This window comes from Trichomycterus rosablanca, chromosome 5 (assembly GCF_030014385.1).
Source record: "Trichomycterus rosablanca isolate fTriRos1 chromosome 5, fTriRos1.hap1, whole genome shotgun sequence".
NCBI classification, from domain to species: domain Eukaryota; kingdom Metazoa; phylum Chordata; class Actinopteri; order Siluriformes; family Trichomycteridae; genus Trichomycterus; species Trichomycterus rosablanca.
In genome coordinates, this window is record NC_085992.1 from 9,194,931 (window position 1) to 9,214,233 (window position 19,303).

At 38.2% G+C, this 19,303-nt stretch overlaps 3 protein-coding genes across 5 annotated transcripts in view; 1 reads left to right on the plus strand and 2 right to left on the minus strand.

The window, feature by feature from the left end:
- Nucleotides 1-525: 525 nt before the first annotated feature.
- On the plus strand, nucleotides 526-8,013 carry LOC134314713 (L-threonine ammonia-lyase). The gene is made up of 11 exons (XM_062995405.1): nucleotides 526-1,055; nucleotides 2,838-3,204; nucleotides 3,631-3,747; nucleotides 3,849-4,090; nucleotides 4,311-4,476; nucleotides 5,524-5,623; nucleotides 5,802-5,877; nucleotides 6,015-6,140; nucleotides 6,883-7,050; nucleotides 7,443-7,500; nucleotides 7,685-8,013. The coding sequence occupies exons 1-11, from the start codon at nucleotides 526-528 to the stop codon at nucleotides 7,781-7,783; spliced, it is 2,049 nt and encodes a 682-aa protein (XP_062851475.1). The 3' UTR covers nucleotides 7,784-8,013.
- A 2,833-nt stretch (nucleotides 8,014-10,846) lies between these two features.
- tmem254 (transmembrane protein 254) lies at nucleotides 10,847-14,176 on the minus strand. Its single transcript, XM_062994825.1, has 4 exons — nucleotides 14,038-14,176; nucleotides 12,813-12,916; nucleotides 12,657-12,716; nucleotides 10,847-11,222 (listed from the first exon to the last, which is right to left on the minus strand). Exons 1-4 carry the CDS (start codon nucleotides 14,122-14,124, stop codon nucleotides 11,099-11,101), a joined length of 375 nt encoding a protein of 124 aa, XP_062850895.1. The 5' UTR covers nucleotides 14,125-14,176; the 3' UTR covers nucleotides 10,847-11,098.
- A 4,390-nt stretch (nucleotides 14,177-18,566) lies between these two features.
- Nucleotides 18,567-19,303, minus strand: part of srfb (serum response factor b) — a 34,849-nt gene continuing 34,112 nt past the window's right edge. For 2 of the 3 annotated variants that reach the window (XM_062994827.1, XM_062994826.1), the window contains exon 8: nucleotides 18,567-19,232. In XM_062994827.1, the coding sequence (XP_062850897.1) occupies nucleotides 19,137-19,232 (96 nt within the window). In that variant the 3' untranslated portion in view covers nucleotides 18,567-19,136. The remainder of the gene's footprint in view (nucleotides 19,233-19,303) is intronic. The other variant, XM_062994828.1, reaches the window with a different exon arrangement.

Here is a 19,303-nt window from a genome sequence, read left to right on the forward strand (position 1 = left end):
AAGTTATTTAAAAAAACAACCCCTCATCACAGCCTCTAAAGGACGGTAGCCTCTGCTAGCCTCTTGGTTTTCCAGCCTTTCTTTCAGACCCAAAGGCCTGGGATTACTGTATCTCAGATAAGTGGTAAGTCTTCATTTATCCCATTGGAGCATCTGATCAGCCCACGTGAGTGTTCAGTTTAAACCAGGATAGATACAGGAATAGAGTTTAGAGCTTGGCCAACAGGGGGGTAAAGCTCAGACAGAGGCTGTCATTTTTTTGTTGGTAATCCCTCTTTAAATAGCCTCACAGGACAAGCCAGTGGTGTGTATCACTGCAGTGTAGGGACAAGCCTCTGACACTGCACCATTCACTTCTGCTGTTCTAACATTTCTATACACAGGAAAGGAAATACCACAACAAAAGGAGATATTTCAACTACTACTAACACTACAAACCAAGATCCAGGATGAACTTCGCTGCTCAGTTTTTCTACACAAACTATCTGAGTGAGAGTTTGTCACAACGCAGAGCATGCAGCGACGATGAAGACTACGATCCCTTCTGGCACAGGTGGGAAACTGAAGCGTCTGACTAAAAGCCTTAAAGACTCTCAAAACCTCAACAACTCCCAGTGTCTCTTTGAATCAGAAGCTCCTTTAGTTTCAGCTGAAGACCCTGTAGATTTCCCTTGTTGTAGTAAATCCCAAAAACAGCCCGTGATTCCTAAATCTGCTTCATCCTCAGCAACATTTACCTCTCAAAGATCCTCCACTGCTCCTCTACCTACCACTGCAAAACAAGAATTATCACAGCCTCAATCCACCTCCTCCAGCACTAAAGCTAAATCATCCACTGCTGAAACTCCACTTTTTCAAGCATCTGTTATGTCAAAGTTTAAAGCTTCACCTGGGGCTTCTGTATTGGCACCGTCAGGGGAAGATCTTTTTAGTGTACCTTCATCCCTGCACCTCCTGTCTGGTCCAGAAAGTAGGTCCATCCTGCCTACCTTTCACACAGTGGTGTGTTTGCTTTTACGTCTTTTCCTCTCCTTCATCCTTCTCTTCCTGCCTCGGTAATTAAAGAAAAGTTAAAGGTATTAAGACACTCACTTGTACAGGACATGTATGTCATGTCAGTGTTAATTTTTTTCAAAAAATTCTGCAACATTTTTTATCTGACTGAATCTGATGAATCTACACAATTTAGACTCATGGTCACAAAAATACTTGGCATATTTGGTTATATATTATATGGCCAAAAGTATGTGGATACCTAACTAGGACTCTGACATATCATTCCAAAACCATGGGAATTCATTTTGGATTGGTCTCCCCTTGCAGGTATAACAGCCTCCAATTCTCTGGAAGGTCTTTCAAAAGACCATGGGAAGGAAGACTTTCCACAGGATTTTGATGTGTGTGTTTAATTAAAAGATAAATTGGTCAGGCACTGATGCTACATATAATGTATTTTATTCAATTTAATTTAGACACCTGTTGGCAATAGTAATACAGCACAGGTCAGAGTAGCCAATTTGCTTACTTCTTGCTCAAGTGGCCTGCACCCATGGCCAGGGCATTAAGAATTGGGTAAGAGTTCACATCTGTAAATAAAGCAAAGCTGATTGGATACTGGAGCTTCAGGGCTGAGAAACAAAGCCAGACTGTGATCCTATTCAAAGACTGACAAAAAACATTCTATTTCATAGTACTGTCTAAATATGCCAGTTCGGGGCTCTTGAGTGATACACTGGTTTAAATTGTTGTCTAGTTTTAATTCAAAGCATGCAAGAGCCATCTGTAATTGAGACTTCAAGATAATAACTGAGTCTTCTCCCTGGGAAGACTGGAATTATTTTGTTTCTGTTTAATCACAATGACAAAAGTTCTAGCTGTTTACAGAACACTTAAACCTCTAAATCTCAGCAAAAGAAAAGTGTCGTTTCCTCAATTTTCTACCTTTGATGAGTGAAAATATTTGATGAGGACACATTAGGACACTACAATGTATTTCTTTAGCCAATTTTGTGATAACTGCAGTATGAACGTATTCATATGGCCTTTTTCCTTACAATCATTTTGACTTTTTTAACTACCTTAAAGTCTTTAGCTTTATAAAGCAAATTAAGGGTACAATTGTGTGCAATTTTAAACAGATAAATTACTTATCACATTTAATATATTCTTTTTGCAACTTTTTTACAAATCCAAATCCAATTTTAAATTAAGAAAAAAACTAAGCAGAACCACAACTGCATTAAAAGATTAATTGGAATGTCAACTGCAAGACAGGCCTCATTATTTAACAGCAGTACCTGACCTTTTGGCTAAACTGGCACAAATTTAAACAGACACACTTTACAATCATGTGGAAAGCCTTTGAAGCCAGTGAAGTAGGGGCTGTTATAATGACCATAATGACCAGGTGAAAGGGTAACAAGTTCTCTCTCTGAAACACATAAATCCAGCCACTGCCTCCATATGAACTGATGCTCATGCAAAATCATCAAATCTTGTGCAGTCATGGTTAGATGGATGGATGGATGGATGGATGTACAGTATGTATGTATGTATGGATGGGTAGATAGGTAGATAAATGTATTTTTTAGATAGATAGAACTCCACGAATAATTCTATTTATTTAAAGCCACCATTAAGAGTGACAACTGTGCAGATATATTTTCCACCAAAGCCACACAAAAACTAATACAGTGCTGACAGCACCTTAGTGGAGAAATGCCTGAATGATAAATGTGAGTAACAAGCCAGGTCCATGAGGTTTCTCAAGTATAAAAAAACTGTTTGTGATTCACATAAATAACCCCCTAATAAGGATCTATATCTCTCTCTTACAGTGATGAGCAGCGTTTGACCAGTCGCAAACAGAGCTGCTCATCTAACGATGGCCAGTGCCGCAAAGATAAAGCCATGAGCAATGGAACCTCTGCCTATCGACCCACTCTTATCAGCCCTGAGCGTCTCCGAGACTTTGGTGCAGAGGAATACATAAATGGGGATGTAAAGACATTCGAAACCAAAGTTGTAGGAATACCTGAAGTGCTATTAATGGCTCCTCCTAAACCCTCCATCAAGAGCAACAAAGAGAGCATGCCTGCACCCATGCCAGCACTCAAACCTTCTGCTGAGCACCTCTGCTTTGAGGACATCAGTGCAGCAGCATTTAAAATTCAGCAGTCAGCGATTCAGAAGACGCCTTGCACAGTATGATACCAAGTTTAAGAAAGTTTTTAGAACTGACCACCCACATGACCTACATTTGTACAAATATTTATACATTACATTCCCTAGCCTGTTATAAATATTTAGTCCCTCATCCTCATCCAAGCCATATCCTGATATAATTTAAATTATTATCCAAACACAATAGTAACCGAACAACTAAACACAGGATATTATTTAATATGTGTTTTATGTAATAAAGTGATGGTTTTAAAAACACTCCATGTTTCTTTGGATGAAGAGGTCTGGCAGGGGACTGTGTCTTGCTGGTTTTCCTCCTGTGAATATTTAAGCAAGAACTGTTTGGTTTTAGAAGGAATGAAAAGCATTTAATGGAATAATGTTTAGTGGGTTTGGACAGACAGACCGTTGCAGCAGACCAAACAATGTCTAACTTTATTTTTGCAGTATTCCAGACTATCCAAACTGTACGGCATGGAGATTTATCTGAAGAAAGAGTTCCTCCACTACACAGGCTCAGTAAAAGAACGAGGAGTTTTTCATCTACTCTGCTCACTAAAACACGTAATGACCCACTCAAACACCAAGTTTTGAATCAAATGTTTAATCCTGTCACTTTCGAGCCTTACTGGTCCATGGTTTCTCATTAAAACTATGTTTCACAGGATCAGCAAAAGAAAGGTGTTATTGTGGCCACAGACTGTAACTTCTCCATGGCAGTGGCCTACCATGCAGCGAGTCTGAACATCCCAGTCTTTGTTATAATGCCTGCGTATAGCTCTCCAGCACGTCTGCGCATGTACCGCGACTACGGTGCCATTGTTATCCCCTACGGTAATTCAGTACAGGACTCCCGAAACCATGCATGTCACCTGGCCAAGGAGAACAGCTATCTCTGCCTGGAAGAGTAAGTACCTCACTACTGTTCCTCAACCATTTGTTCTGCTACATTCCTTCTCTCTCCAACAACACCTGCCTCTTCAAATGCAGTCCAGCTTCTTTAATAATACATCTACACTAAGAAGATAAATTAGTATAAACCTAAAAACTTAATTAGAATATGAAGAGCATTTTGTGTTCTGTAATGCACTCATTTAATCACCCATCTGTTTCCTTCTCTTTTGCAGAAATGACAGTCAAGTATACCTGGCAGGTCTAGGTACAGTGGGCATAGAGATCCAGCAGCAAGTGCCCAAGCTGGATGCTGTCATTGTGCCTGCTGGAGGACAAAGCAGTGTGCTAGTTGCGGCTGCAGCTGCCATCAAACATCTTAACCCTAGCATCTTAGTCATAGTATGTTTTTTATAAGGGTCATAGTAATGCAATACAATAATGCATATTCAAAGTATGTATTATTAACTAGGAGTTGACATTCAACCAAAACACATTGTCATAACACAGTATTAAAAAAACTATTTTACTTAATTTAAGACAGGGATTGATCGAGATCTATTTCTTGTCTTATTATTGTATATTTGTAGGACTGTAGGTTTACTTTATGCTTTGATGCTTCTCCCCCTCTTATTTAGTTCCATTCCCTTCCCTAGGCTTTCAGAACAGAGCCCACTGTCCACTTAACTGACAAGTAGTTCTATTACTCATTTGTTATGAGAGGTATGTTTGCCCACCTGCTCAATTTAGCCCATTAAGTAAACCATAAATTAAAGTGGAACATTGTTTTGTCTTGATAACCTCTGAAAAGTGGTTATCAAAAGTGCTGAACCTCCTGACACCTTTCTTGTGAAATCTTTTTAAGGGTTTTGTGCTGCACCTGTTTTCTTCAGAACCCAATAAAGATTTCCTATGAGTTTTAAATCTGGAGGCCCCGCCAGAATATTCCCTAACCAAGCTTTGCTTGACCTAAAAGTGTGTTTGGGATCACTGTACAGCTGGAATTTAGCTCTTTAGAAAAGTTTAGGATTATAAGGAGGGATATATCAGACTGCAACTGTGAAATGCTATATAAATAAAACCTGATTTAAGGGAATACCCAGAGATATGTAGCCCAACCCTGGTATTAGCCATGTTTTATATTTTTCAAGTTATTACACATATCAGTAAACTGCTTTAAAAGTATTTATATTAATGGTTGCTGTATAAATGCTTAGTAAAAAGTTTACAGACTACGTGTTGCAAGATCATAAAATTAAATTGGCCACACTTTTTGAGCAGAGGAAGATGGCATTCCTCACCCCATTATCAAAAATAAACCTGTCACTTGTAGGTATCTGTAAACTCTCCACAAGTGTGAATGTGATTCTCTTTATCCATTTCATTAGTTTTATATCTCCATTATTTATTCTCCATTCTCCATTTTATTAGTGTTTTCTCTTCCAACAGGGTGTTGAACCAGAGGGGTTTCCACTCCTGTTGCAGTCCCTCAAAACAGATTCTCCAATCAATGATTTCTCTTGCACTCTAAATAAAAAGCTCTATGGAGGTAAGCATACATACATTTTAGTGTCTATATACACAGCTTTTAATTATAAATCCATCATTTGTTTCTCTTTCATTCACTATCTCTTCAATATTTGGTTGCATTTCTTGTCTTAGTTAGTCTGTTATCCTTATCTGATTAACTCATTTTGACCCATGTTTGATTTATTTTTGTTTTACAGAATTTGTGCAGCACTCTTTGGGAGCACAAACGTATCAACTGGCCAAAAGATTTGTGGATAAAGTGATTACTGTTAGGTACACTGTCCATTTTCAAAATACAAAATGTTAATAACTGGTAAATCTTTAGCATGTACAATGCTTTGCCAATGTCAATTATTTTTTATTAGAGGTGTCCAACTTGAACATGATCATGATTTGTTGGTTTTTTTTAGAGAAAAAGACTCTTTGGTGGCGATGCTGAGGTTTCAAGAGTATGAGCACACCACTGTAGATACTGAAGGAGCCTTGGGATTGGCTGCCATATTGGCTGGTCAACTGTTAGAGTTAAGGTGTAAAAGGTGTGCTGAGCTTCTTCTTTTCCGTATCTTTTCTTTACTAAGACACTAGCAAAAGGTGTTAGCATAACTATACTGGATCAGCATGCTAGTGAGATATTGCTGTTATGACATTTATAGCTTTTAGCAGGAACCTTTATACAAAGTAAGGTACAGTTGTATCTAAATACACTGAAAGCCACTGAGGGTTAAGGGCCTTGCTCAGGGACACAACAGTGGCAACTCAGCAGTGTTAGGTTTTGAACCAGCACCCCTCTGGTTAATAGTCTATCACCTCATTTGCTAAGTTAACACTAATTAAATGCATCTAAGTAGTTTTGGTTTGGTTTAGAAACCACTGATATTTAGATGCAGAGTTTTAAAACAACCTAGAAAGGTTAAATTATTGTTGGATTATGATTACAAAGCTAAGTAAAGCAAACCAGTTTGTAAGAGCCATCACTGTTCAGGTGTCAGGCAGTATTTTGGATATAGATTACACAGTAGTAACATTGTCTGTTACTAAACACTAAAAAACAAAACAGCTGACACTGTTTCTAGACATGCATACTATTAGGCTTCTGTTTTGCACAGTAAAGTTTTGTAGTGCTTGACAAAGGTTTGCCAAAAAAATCCCATCCTCTATTGATGAATGATGGTTCTTGATGCATTGCTGTCTATTTTTAATTAATAATATTTTAATCCTACATGTGTAGCTGTAATCCGAATAATGTGTTGTTTGTGTGTGGGGAATGAATACCTACAGGGTTGCAGTGTTGGTGAGCAGCGCTAACATGGAGTTCGATGTAAAAAGGGAATGTGTGGAGAGAGCTTTGGTGCTGGACGATCGTGTGCGCCGCTTCAGTGTTCAGCTGGGAGACTGCCCAGGAGAAATGGCTAAGCTACTGGATATACTGGCACGAGAAGGTGTCAGGTAAGAAGGAGGAAACACAAAAAGGTTGTGCATTTAGTTTGCTTACGGACTTGTGGTTACATAGCAAATTTAGATTTATCGACCTATGTATTACGATTAAGTCTTATTTTTCAAATTATGTATTTACCCCTAATTCAAAGTTTTTATAATAAACTACCATTATACAAATTACTAGAAGTAGTTTTTACTACTACAAATTACTACAAATTACTAGCAGTAGTCTCAGCATTCAAGCACCTAAAACAAGCAGAACTGTGCATTCAATAGCCAGTCAAACCTGCTGCACAATTGTGCAGGGTAGATAATGATCCCACTTCACTATTAGTATTACATTCTACATTTGGGAGGGTTTGATTTTAAGTAATGTGTCATTTTTTCTTTTCTCTTTTTAGGCTTTTAGAAGTTTGTCACAAGAGGTACAGTACTAGAGCTGATCTCTTTAAGGCAGAGGTAAGAAATGAGCTCCTGTCTAAGCTGTCCCTTCCTGTCTCCTAATTGCATAATACAGGCCTTAGTGCTGTCACTTAAGAGCTCTGCTTGAAGAGCCAATCATGCTACAGATCTGAACAGAAGATCCTATTATTATGGTGTGGTTATTTTTAAAGAGTTTGACTTTGCTGGTGTGTTTTAACAGGTGGAGTGTGTTGTCGAGGTGATGGATCAGACTCAGAATCGCCATCTACACAAGAAACTGTCTGATCGTTACCCCACACTGAACTGGCTGGATCAGTGAACTTAGCAATATTACTGCCACACTGATTATGCACAAGCATGCACACATCAACACTAATGCAACATAAATAGCTTCTGCAGACACAACAGACTAAATAAATATTATGCAATGGGTTTCCTGGCTTCCAGTAGTTACACCTGTTTTGTAACCACACTTACTGATCATTATATCAGGTAAACCTATCACAGATGCACTTCATGGATATTTTCTTGTCTGTTGGTATGGTCAGTTTTTGGGTCACCCTATAAGCCAAGAATCAATGACAAAGGACCTTTAAATGGCACAGTAGTGGCATGTTAGTGTGTTTCAGTTGTCTTGTATCAAGTGCAGCAAGTTTTTAGTTTTTAACATGAATGGTTCATTTTATTTACTGTATCCCTGGGTTGAATTTTAGAGGGTTTTTTTTGTTTGTTTTGTTTTTTAAACCGTGGTATACTGCATCCCAGAATGCAACATGCTGCAAAACCATTTTATTCTACCTGGTGCACTGGTACCAATTATTGGTACAATTTTTCAGACACCTTATCCATCAAAAAAACAGGGACCTGTACACTGTAGTGTCAAAGGATAAAGTGTTGCTGACAAATTGTCATTAGAAATAAAAGGGCTGGATCTCAATATAAAAGGTCCATTTGATGCACTAGTAACTTAATTGAACTGCATGCACTAAATACAAACCTCACATGTATTCAAAGATTAGCTCAAAATGTAGCCACATTTGTTCAAATGTTTCTTGAATAATAAATAAATTGAATCAATGTGCTATAAGCAACTTCTTTTTTTCATACTGATCTGTTAGGAAATTTGTGTAGCTATATGTGTTACCAGCTAATGAAAAAAGAGGCAATATCATAACACTTGCCTTATAATGTACCCTATAAACAAGCCATGAAGTTCAAGGAACTGTCAGTGGATTTCCATGGTAAAAGGCATGGATCAGCAGAAGGGTATAAAACAAAATTAATGCCTTTGAGTATCACCAGGTTTATAGTGGCCCAAATAAATTTGAAATAATGGAAGCTTGGTACAACCTTGAACCTTTCTAGAGTTGGCCTTCTAGCCAATTTGGGCATTCAGGCAAGAAAGGCCTTGGTCAATGAGGTAAGACAGAGTTCAATGATCACTCTTAAAGAGCTACAAAAGTCCTGGGCAGAGATTAATGTCAAGGACAATCATCTCTGTAGCACTCCATACATCAAGTATTTATGGCAGAGTGGCACGATGGAGGATACTATGGAAGCATATGTCAGGATTCTGGTAACATGAGAAAAAAGATGCTCTGTTCTAATGAGAAAAAAATTAAACCTTTCTGACAGAATACCAAGTACTATGTCTAGAAGAAAAACTTACATTATCTAGGTTATACAAGCCCTACAGTAAAATATGGCGATGGCAGTATCATACTATGGGGTGCTTCCCAGTGGCAGCGAGAGATTGTAGGTAATAAATGGGGAAGATTGTAGCCAAAGACAGGAACATCCTTGAAGAAAAACTCCTCCTGGTAGAAGTATAATAAATCACTCTAAACCGTTAAACATGGTTATACACATTACAGGACTAAATGGTCCATGACACGGTGAGCAGCCAAGGGAGATGTGTGTGAAGATAAATAACTAAGTGAAAGTGCTGCACAGAGTGTGATACACTTGAATAAAGACTGGCAAGAGTGCATGAAGAGATGCATGATTAGTGATGCCTAATCCTTTAAATCCATTAGCTAAGGTCATTCTGTTCTCAGACCATGTCAGTGCAGATAGATCCACTAGCAAATACAAACAAGACTCCCAAAAATAGCAGTACAGCTTACACACTGTAGTTGTTCAGGCTGTTTTCACGTGTTAAGCAGTTTGCCCTTTGTTCATCATGATGGTGGGCACAGATTGCCGCTTACCACAGTGTGTAAGCCTTTTACAATGAGCTACTGAGCTACATAAAAACAATACATGGTATTAACAATACTGACTGACAGTACTGACAGTTTATTCACATGCAGTGTTGTGTGATCTGTAGTTTAAAACAAGAAAGCTCTGGCAATGATTATCATTTGGAAAAGGACGTGATAAATAAACTTTATAGCTTGAATCAAAAGGCACATTAATCTTATTAAAGAGCTATGAAGCCACTGCAAGGTTTCTAAAATGCAAACCCAATCTGCCCATTTCACAGCTCACTAGTCTCCATGCTGTATTTTTCCTTATTTTAAGGGGAATCCAAAGCTTTTTTGAAACAGTGAGAATCAGTTTCCCTCCAACATGTCTGTGCTTTACTGTGTCTCTGCTTGAAACAGCCTAAAGAGGAGGACGAAAATTCAGCGGGAGAAAATTGGAGCACCTGGAGGAAACTCTTTGTGGAATACAGTGTTAGCTTTATGCCAGAGGACATATCTTGGTCAACAGTTTTTTCCAGTCCCTTTCTAATGGTGGAATAATAAAAAGTGACCTTATCTAATAAAATCAAGTCCCCACAATACCTTAGATGTTTGTCTAAGTTCTTTAATTATGAATTTCCCAAGTGTACTTTAAGGAATGATGCTAAGCTGGTCACCACTGGAAATATTCACCACTGTTCAAGAGGGGTTTTCTCTATTTGTAAATAATAAGTCCTTTATAACCCTTTTTAGACTACAATTTAATAGAGGGCAGCATGGTGGCTCTTGGGTAGCAAGAAGGTCCTAGGTTCGATTCCCAGGCGGAGCAGTCCATGTCCTTTCTGTGTAGAATTTGCCTGTTTGTCCCGTGTCTGTGTGGGTCTCCTCCGGCTGCTCAGGTCTCCTCCCTCAGTCCAAAGACATGCAGTCAGGTTAATTGGAGCTACTAAAATTGCCCTAGGTGTGTGTTTGCCTTGTTATGGAATAGGATTAATCAGTGGTAATGCAGACAATAAATTCATTATTTAATAGAATTTTATCATTTAATAACAGTATTCACTTTACACTTAGTAGCTCTATTTAATGCTTGAATCTTAGGGCCAAGGCCAAAGGCTTAATGTGGGTGAAATCATGTCTCGCCATGATAACAGCATAAAAAAGAAATAAAGAGAGAATTGTGGAAAGTCCACAAGACATTTACCAACACGTGTCCTTTTATTTTGCAGCTGCAGTTAAACATTTTAAAATCTCTACAGCTTATTCTGAATAAAAAATAGATAATTTTTAGAACCATAATACAAAATCCTGTTAACCCTATGTTCTCTGAGATATGTAGTGTAAAATGGAATGCAAGTGTTGTTCAGTTGTGGAAATGTACTTCAATCAATTCCTGCTTCATCCGTTTAAAAACGAGGTCTGATTTCAGAGCAGTACATGTCTGCAGCTGCTTAGTGTCGCTTGGTTCGGCTGCCGGGCTTGTATTTGATGAGCAAACCCAGAGATGCAAAGCCAAACAGTAATGTCTGAACAAACCACTGGAACCGAGCTGAAGGGTTAACAATTCCTCGATCACTGCACAGAGTCAGACACAAACAGTGAATTACAATTAGAAAGCACCAACCGACAATGTGATACTATACTGCCTCCATGTGGCAGAGTAGGGTGGCACAACAGTGGCAAATACCAGCACTAAAACTAAAATTTTGGCTTGCCAGTTTGAAAACAACTGGTGCTTAATACAATTAAACTTTTGGAAAAAAATACTTATAGTTGTGCTTGAAATTGTAGAATATTTTTAGTCAGCAGGTTTAAATTTAGTGTCATGCCAAAATTCAAATATCAACTGGTTACCTCATGAAACGTCAGAAACACTTTGACTTTGTTTGCTCATGGAGAACCTTCTGTCCAAATCGTCCTGCCTAACTAAAATATCTCTACAGCTTTTCTTACCTCTACATTTACACAGTTATGATATGGATTCTTATATTTATGAATCTATTAATGTAAATCTTTGAATAGGTAAATGTCAGGCTGCCCATGTTGGTGTTTAATGCATTATAATTTATAATTTACAATTATAAAACTAAACATTTTAAACCCAGGTATTTGAGTAAAACAACACTTTTAAAACACAATTAACACTAACAAATACATCATTAAACAAAAACTGGTTGCACTACTGTTAGCAGCAAAACTGCAGCTTAACAAAAATCACTGTAAAGGAATTTTACCCCACCCTGCATTGCAAAAATTCTTTTGGGACTCTTTCGTGACTTTGTGGATGAAGTGTTACTGCATTCTTGAGTCGCAGGTCAGTAACATCTGGTCAAGATTTCTTTATATAGTGATAGTGGAGTTTAGAGTGCATGGACTTAATCAGTCACTTTATTTAATGGCAGGTGTCACTGACTATTATTTTCGATGAGTTCAAAATGTGATTGGTTTGTTCTAAACACAGTCACATCCCCAATAAGCAATCAAACTGTTTTAGGTTTTTTCCCTCTAAAAGACTTCAGTTTGTTTTTTTCAGTTGAATTATAGGTCATATTAAAGATGGAATATATACATCTGAAATTATTAATCTTGTTCTGTTTTTTTACATCACAAAAACCTGCATTGTAACAGGGGTGTTTAGACTTTTTACATTCACTGTATTGTATTTTTTCAACTTTTTTTTACAGATGTTCTGGAATGTTCTTTAATTATGGCATAACTTTCATCACAGGACTTGACTTAATGCTAAGATTAAAGATGGGCCGGATGAAATTAAGCACAGCTGCTTTGAATAAACTAATTTGGTGAACTGGTTTACTGAGTAATGGGTTTTCTGGTGTTGAATGGGTGTTGTAAACTGTATGTTTGGTAAAATGTGTTGAGTTGTTACTTAATATATACTTATAATCATTTAAGACTTCATCTACAGTGAACATTTTAAATTAGCCAACCAAAGATACAGTTATATACAGCTTTATAACAACTGAGTCAAGTAATCGACATGATTCTTACCTGCATAGTTTTAGTGCCACGAGGGCTTCAACAGCATGGACAGTCCAAGCCATCCACCATCTGACACACACACCACCATAATATAGCATGTAATTATAACTTTCATATACAGGTCTGATACAGTAATACAGTACAGTGTTTGGTGGAGAGACTCACCCCTTGTACATAAAAGTGTAATATTCTTTAACCAGATACTTTGTCAGAGCACCAAGTGGTCCCAAACTGTCATAAGGAATCTGCTGTGGCCAGAATACGGCCCACTGAAAAACATACATGGCAAAATGAAACCTTACATGGCAGTATTTTTTAATATTTTGTTTGCGTATCCAATTACCCAATTGCATTACGCTTCCTTTCTACTGATGCCGATCCCCGCCCTGATTCAGAAGAGCGAGACTGACAACACCCCATCCAACACGTGTGCAGTGGCATACTGCATCTTTTCACCTGCACGTGGTTCATATGCGGATCAGCTTTGTGTACGGACAGCCACACCCTTATCAGCACTTTTTTTCTCGACTCTGTGCTGGCGCCATCAGTCAGCCAGCAAAGGGTGTAATTGTCTCAGTTATGAGGAGTCTCTATCCGGCTCCCACCCTGTATTAACAACAGCCACCTGAGCGCCCACATGGCAGTATTAACAAACTATCTACTCCATTATTTATTTTTCTTTGATTATAGCAAGGCGGCACGGTGGCTCAGTGGGCAGCACTGTCACTTCACAGCAAGAAGGTCCTGGGTTCGATCCCCAGGTGGGGTGATCCGGGTCCTTTCTGTGTGGATTTTGCATGTTCTCCCCTTGTCTGCGTGGGTTTCCTCCCACTGTCCAAAGACATGCAATTGAGGTAAATTGGAGAGACAAACTTGTCCATGATTGTGTTTGCTATTAAACTTGTGAAAGAGTAACTACCTGTTCTGTCATCAACGCAACCAAAGTGTGTAAAACATGACGTTAAAATCCTAATAAATAAATACTCAACAAATGCAGTCATTCAGCTGCTTTGTTTCACTGTAACCTGTGGTAACTTTAGCTTGAATGTCTCTCCTTACACACACAAATAATACATGATCCTGCTACTCTGAACCCATGTGTGTTATCAGCTGCTGTAAGATAAAGAAAAGCAAAGTTACTCAAACACTTTTTGTTCTGTTTATCTGATATACTCTGATCTGTCACCTTTACTCCAACTCATGACTTCACCCAGCCACACAGTTCATTCACCACACATCATGATCACTGTGAGAAATCTAACTTCATTATGAACAAGTTTGATAATGCGAGGATATATCAAGGATTGATACTGAGATACTACATGAATAAATCAGTGTGATAAACAGAGCTCTCATCACTTCTTAGTGGTTATAATATAACTATACTTACAGTGTAGTAACTCATAGAGATAGATACACTTAGAATCCAGAAGAGACTCGTTCTTCTGAAATAAGAGCTTGCATCACTTTTAGCCATTCCTGCTTTATTTCTGCGTCTGTCCTGTCAGTCTAAACTCCAACTATCACCAGTGTAACAGCGACAGCTTTACACAAACCTGGAATCACACTGTCAAAATAAAAGTCCTCTGTCAAAATTAAAGTTTTCCAGGATTTCCGTGTTGAATTTACGAATGTGGACTTAAAATTAGAAAGCTTACTACACATGTAACATAGGTACATACACTGATCAGCCATAAAATTAAAACCACCTCCTTGTTTCTACTCTCACTGTACATTTGATCCGATCCACCATGTAGAAGCACTTTGTAGTTCTACAATTACTGACTGTAGTCTATCTATTTCTCTACATACCTGCTTTCACCCTGTTCTTCAATGGTCAGGATCCTCACAGGGCCACCACATAGTAGGTATTATTCAGGTGGTGGGTCATTCTCAGCACTGCAGTGACACTGACATGGTGGTGGTGTGTTAGTGTGTGTTGTGCTGGTATGAGTGGATCAGACACAGCAGTGCTGCTGGACTTTTTAAATACTGTGTCCACTCAATTAGACACTCCTACCTAGTTGGTCCACCTTGTAGATGTAAAGTCAGAGACGATCGCTCATCTGTTGCTGCTGTTTGAGTTGGTCATCTTCTGGACCTTCATCAGTGGTCACTGGATATTATTGGTTGGTGGAATATTCTCACTCCAGCAGTGGCAGTGAGGTGTTTAACAACTCCATCAGTGTTGCTGTGTCTGATCCACTCATACCAGCACAACACACACTAACACACCACCACCATGTCAGTGTCACTGCAGAGCTAAGAATGATCCACCACCCAAATAATACCTGCTCTGTGGTGGTTGTGGGAGAGTCCTGACCATTGAAGAACAGCATGAAAGGTGGCTAACAAAGCATGCAGAGAAACAGATGGACTACAGTCAGTAATTGTAGAACTACAAAGTGCTTCTATATGGTAAGTGGAGCTGATAAAATGGACAGTGAGTGTAGAAACAAGGAGGTGGTTTTAATGTTATGGCTGATCGGTGTATGTATAAACTGCAGTAACTCTATGTACATACAAAATAAAACTTGCACAGCACTCTCATATGTAAGTCCTCTGCCAAGACTCAAACCCCAAGCTTTTAGAAAGCAGTACTGTTAACAAACTTTCTGTGCTTTTCGGTTCTGGCCCTCGCAGGTGGATCCCTGGCTGGGTGACCAGATTCCCACAAGTCCAAAAACATGCAATCAGTCCAATTGGAGCTAATACAATTGTGTAAATTGTGAGTGCATGCGTTTGCACTGTGATGGACTAACGACTTGTCCTGGGTGTTTTCTGCTCTTCACCCAATGAACCAAACTCACTGCAACCCTGACCAGGAGTTAAGTCTCAGCGATGCTACTGCTTAACCCTACGTTCAGACCGGCAGCGATGCAAAGCGACTGGCTGTCATTCATTTTCAGTAGGAGTTGGCGATGTAGTATGTTACATTGTAAGGTACATGGTAATTTATAGTTCATTAGAAATTTAACGTCATGTTTTACACACTTTGGTTACATTCATGACAGAACAGGTCTCATTACAAGTTCAAGTCTTAAATGTCAAACACAGTCATGGACAATTTTGTATCTCCAATTCACCTCACTTCCATGTCTTCTTTGGATGGAAAACCAACACATACACGGGGAGAACTCCACACAGAAAGGACCCAGACATTCCACCAGGGAATCAACCCACTGAGCCACAGTGACACCCAGGTAAAAACCCACACAGTCTTAGTGCAAACATGGCACATGCTGCCTACTAAAGTTTCAGGGTCCTGAAAACCAGGGTTAAATCCCCAACTGCACTTGTGCAGATTTGCTGAGCTAGTAATAATCATGACATTTCAAGGCCCATTTAAAAATTGCATTTTTGTTGATTGTGAGTTTAGGGCCTTACCTCTCGGTGGAAGGAGTGACCTTAGCTAGATTTTTTATCTGACCACAGAAAACAGATGAAAGTAGTAAAATAGAGTAAGAATTTTATTATTCATAGCCTAGCTGCACACAATGAGTGTAAAAGCATTATCAAATTGGTGGAAAAGCGGGTTTACATTGCATATTGGACAATTAAGGAAAAGACAACAATATATCATCCATTTTTTTTATTACAAAACCTTCTGTACACTTGATGTTACATTAAAATTTCCAAAGAACAGAAAAATACAAATAAGAGGAAAATAGCTCAAGCAATAATATTAAAACTCAACAATGAAACCTGTGTTCATTCCATTTCTCACACCATTTAATAATAATAACTGTAAAACAAACCCCTAAAAACAAAGATTTTAGTGATATTTCACATTTTCTACAGAAGTAAAACCAAGTGAAGGAGAAAATGTTTGGCTTGAAGAAGACCTCTCACAATTTCATGCTGCCAAATGCAAAATTGGGCACAGAGTACAAAACTGTGACGCCACAAACAAAAAAGCCATTCCCACGAAAAGCTGATATAAATAAATGTGTACAACAATCTAAAAATACAGCATGAAATTTTCCCTTTACAAAAAGGCATAAGGGCAACATGTGAGCTGCAGCATGATACATTGTCATTTGGTAATGAAAAGTTGCAGTATAGAAACACTCCCGAGAAAGAAGAACAACTTTCAGTGTGGACCATCTGCGTCAAACCAACCAAATCTCTCTCTCTCTCTCACACACACACACCACACACACACAGAGGCACTGGTTTAAATGACACCAAATGAACTACAGTCAAAGAAAGATGAGGTTGTGATTTCAGCAGTTCTTGTTATTTTAATAGCTGCTAGTATGTTGATGAGCCTACTTGCAATCTGAAGTTATTGTAAGACAGAATAACAGTCAACAGAGCCCTTATCAGCATAAGCAACAAACAAGAAGAGTTCAGGTGGTTTTCATTTCATCTGAATTTGACAAGAGATACCAGAGGGGTAAATCATCAAGCAAGACTAGCCTACGTCATGATTTAATTCAGCTTAACAATATTGCAGGGCAGTTTAAAGACTAACCAGCATGTGCACCGCAGCCATTCACTTCATGGCTGACCTCAGGGCAGCAAAACTGGGGCTTCCTATCAAAAATCTCAGACTACTTACTTTTTTTTTTTTTGACATTTACAACTAAAAATGTAAATAAAACATATATTCAAAGAAAAAAGGCCCTGAAGCTAAAAAGCCCTTTAAATAAATGCATGTACTTTTTGCCAGTAATTTGTACAAGTGGAATTTGATTAGTTAATTTCATAACTAAACAAAAACACCTTTTTTTTTTTTTTTTTTAAACGTACTTAGTTCTTACATTTACAAATATAACAAATTTTAACATTCACAGCTGTTTATGGAAGTAAATTGAAGAAATAAAGGATGAAAAGGAAAGGAAGAGGAAAAAGGAAGGAAGGAAGAAGACCACAAAGATGAGAGGCAAAATAAAACCAATTAGCACAGAGTGATGTGCTGTAGAAATGTTTAAAGCCACATGTGACACATGGAAGTCTATTATTGACATTATTGATATAGGCTATGTGACAATATTTTAGCCGACTATGACATACACTAAGAAATTATATTGAGTGTTTTACTGAGTACTAAACTGGTTGTTAAATTTAGTACTACATAATGAAAAGTGCAGCATACGCATTTAGTCTGTTGATGTGAAACTAGCCATGTTAAAAAATAACATAAAAGTGGCTATGTGGCACTAGCTTGATGGTTTAGCCCTCTGCAGCTTGCTTCAACTTTAGTCTAGGGGAGGGAGACATGGTAACATCATAGTCAGTTTTTTTTTTTTTTTTTTTTTACATTGGCTGGAATACATAGCAGCAGCAAAACGTTTTTAATAAATGTCTGAATGGCCCAACATTCAATCAAGCACTTGTAAAGTTATCATGCAAATACACAGCTCCAAAAGTACCAATAACCATAATAACAACAGTGCCATATTACCCACCTATCCTTTAGTGTTTTATTAGATGTTGCAAACCCTCCACAATTCCCCAATAAGGTGTCATCAATGATGTAACTTTTAAATACAGGGACAAAAAAGACCACTTAGATTTCAAAACCTCTATTTTAAGATCCTTTCTCAGTTGACACTAACAGTGCAGTGTTTACACCTAGTATGAAACAGCCTTCAGTAACAGTACTAGAGCAATGAGACAGCTGGCTAGTGCCCAACAGGCCCCAATGTAGGAAACAAAAAAAATCACAGCCTGTAAATTACAGTACAGGGTGTGAAAACTCTCAAATGCAAACAAAAAGAAAACTCAAGGTATTTTTTTTTTAACATTGTCTTTTTTTTACATTAGATTGCATGTTGTAGAAAAGATAAAGAGAAAAACAGCATTGCCTAAAAAATCCTTACTCTTATTCTCCATGATCATATATAATCAATAAAATATATATGTATATTACATAGATTTACAGTTTGTAAATATCTTTGTATAAGGGAACTACAAAACAAATAACGTCTTAAAAAACAACTACAGCACATGCCATTGCACTATCTGCTAAAATAATAAAATAAAAAATATATACACAACTCCTGTTATATCAAATTTTCTTAAAGCCTCCGATAGTAACCGTACTAGTTACTGCTGTTATGGCCCACGTCGCAGCAACATTTCCTATATAGAAACATCCACATAGAAATACTGACAAAATAAATGTATCTTTGGCCAGGGTGTGAGGCTGCAGCATCTGCAAACTGTCAGATAACACTGTTTTTCCTTTTCCCTTTTCCACACCTTACACACTTAAACACACATACGCACACAAGCGACATGCAAAAACGCATGTCAGAAATTGGAGTCTATATCCTAGAAATTTCACACACACAGCAGAATTGAGAAGACCGAGTTTCTCCCAATTCCTCAATGTCCTTTGTGAGGTCAGGACATGCTGTTACAGTACAAACTGTACAATCACATACACACGTATGGCATCAATGCACGCAATGCTTCGAATGAAACAAGGCAATAAATAAGTGATGAAAGTCTCTGGAGATACTTGAGTAGTGACGCTCGTCAGTCACTCTTAGCAATCTGCGTTGTGTCCAGATTCACCACCTGAAGCTCCGTCAGATTACTGTTGTTGCTGTTGGACTGCTGACCAATCACCATCTGTCAAGAAACAATTAAATATCAGTGGCTATAGACATACACAGTTTATTCGACTAACTGCAACCAAAGCA

Coding starts and splice junctions, on each gene's coding strand:
- LOC134314713 (XM_062995405.1), top strand. CDS start 526: ATGAAGACTACGATCCCTTCTGGCACAGGTGGGAAACTGAAGCGTCTG. Junction 3,205..3,630: donor TTCAGAAGACGCCTTGCACA/GTATGATACCAA, acceptor TTATTTTTGCAG/TATTCCAGACTATCCAAACT. Junction 7,501..7,684: donor CTGATCTCTTTAAGGCAGAG/GTAAGAAATGAG, acceptor GTGTTTTAACAG/GTGGAGTGTGTTGTCGAGGT.
- tmem254 (XM_062994825.1), bottom strand. CDS start 14,124: ATGGCTAAAAGTGATGCAAGCTCTTATTTCAGAAGAACGAGTCTCTTC. Junction 12,917..14,037: donor TCTCTATGAGTTACTACACT/GTAAGTATAGTT, acceptor TATGTTTTTCAG/TGGGCCGTATTCTGGCCACA. Junction 11,223..12,656: donor GTGGCACTAAAACTATGCAG/GTAAGAATCATG, acceptor GACTCTGTGCAG/TGATCGAGGAATTGTTAACC.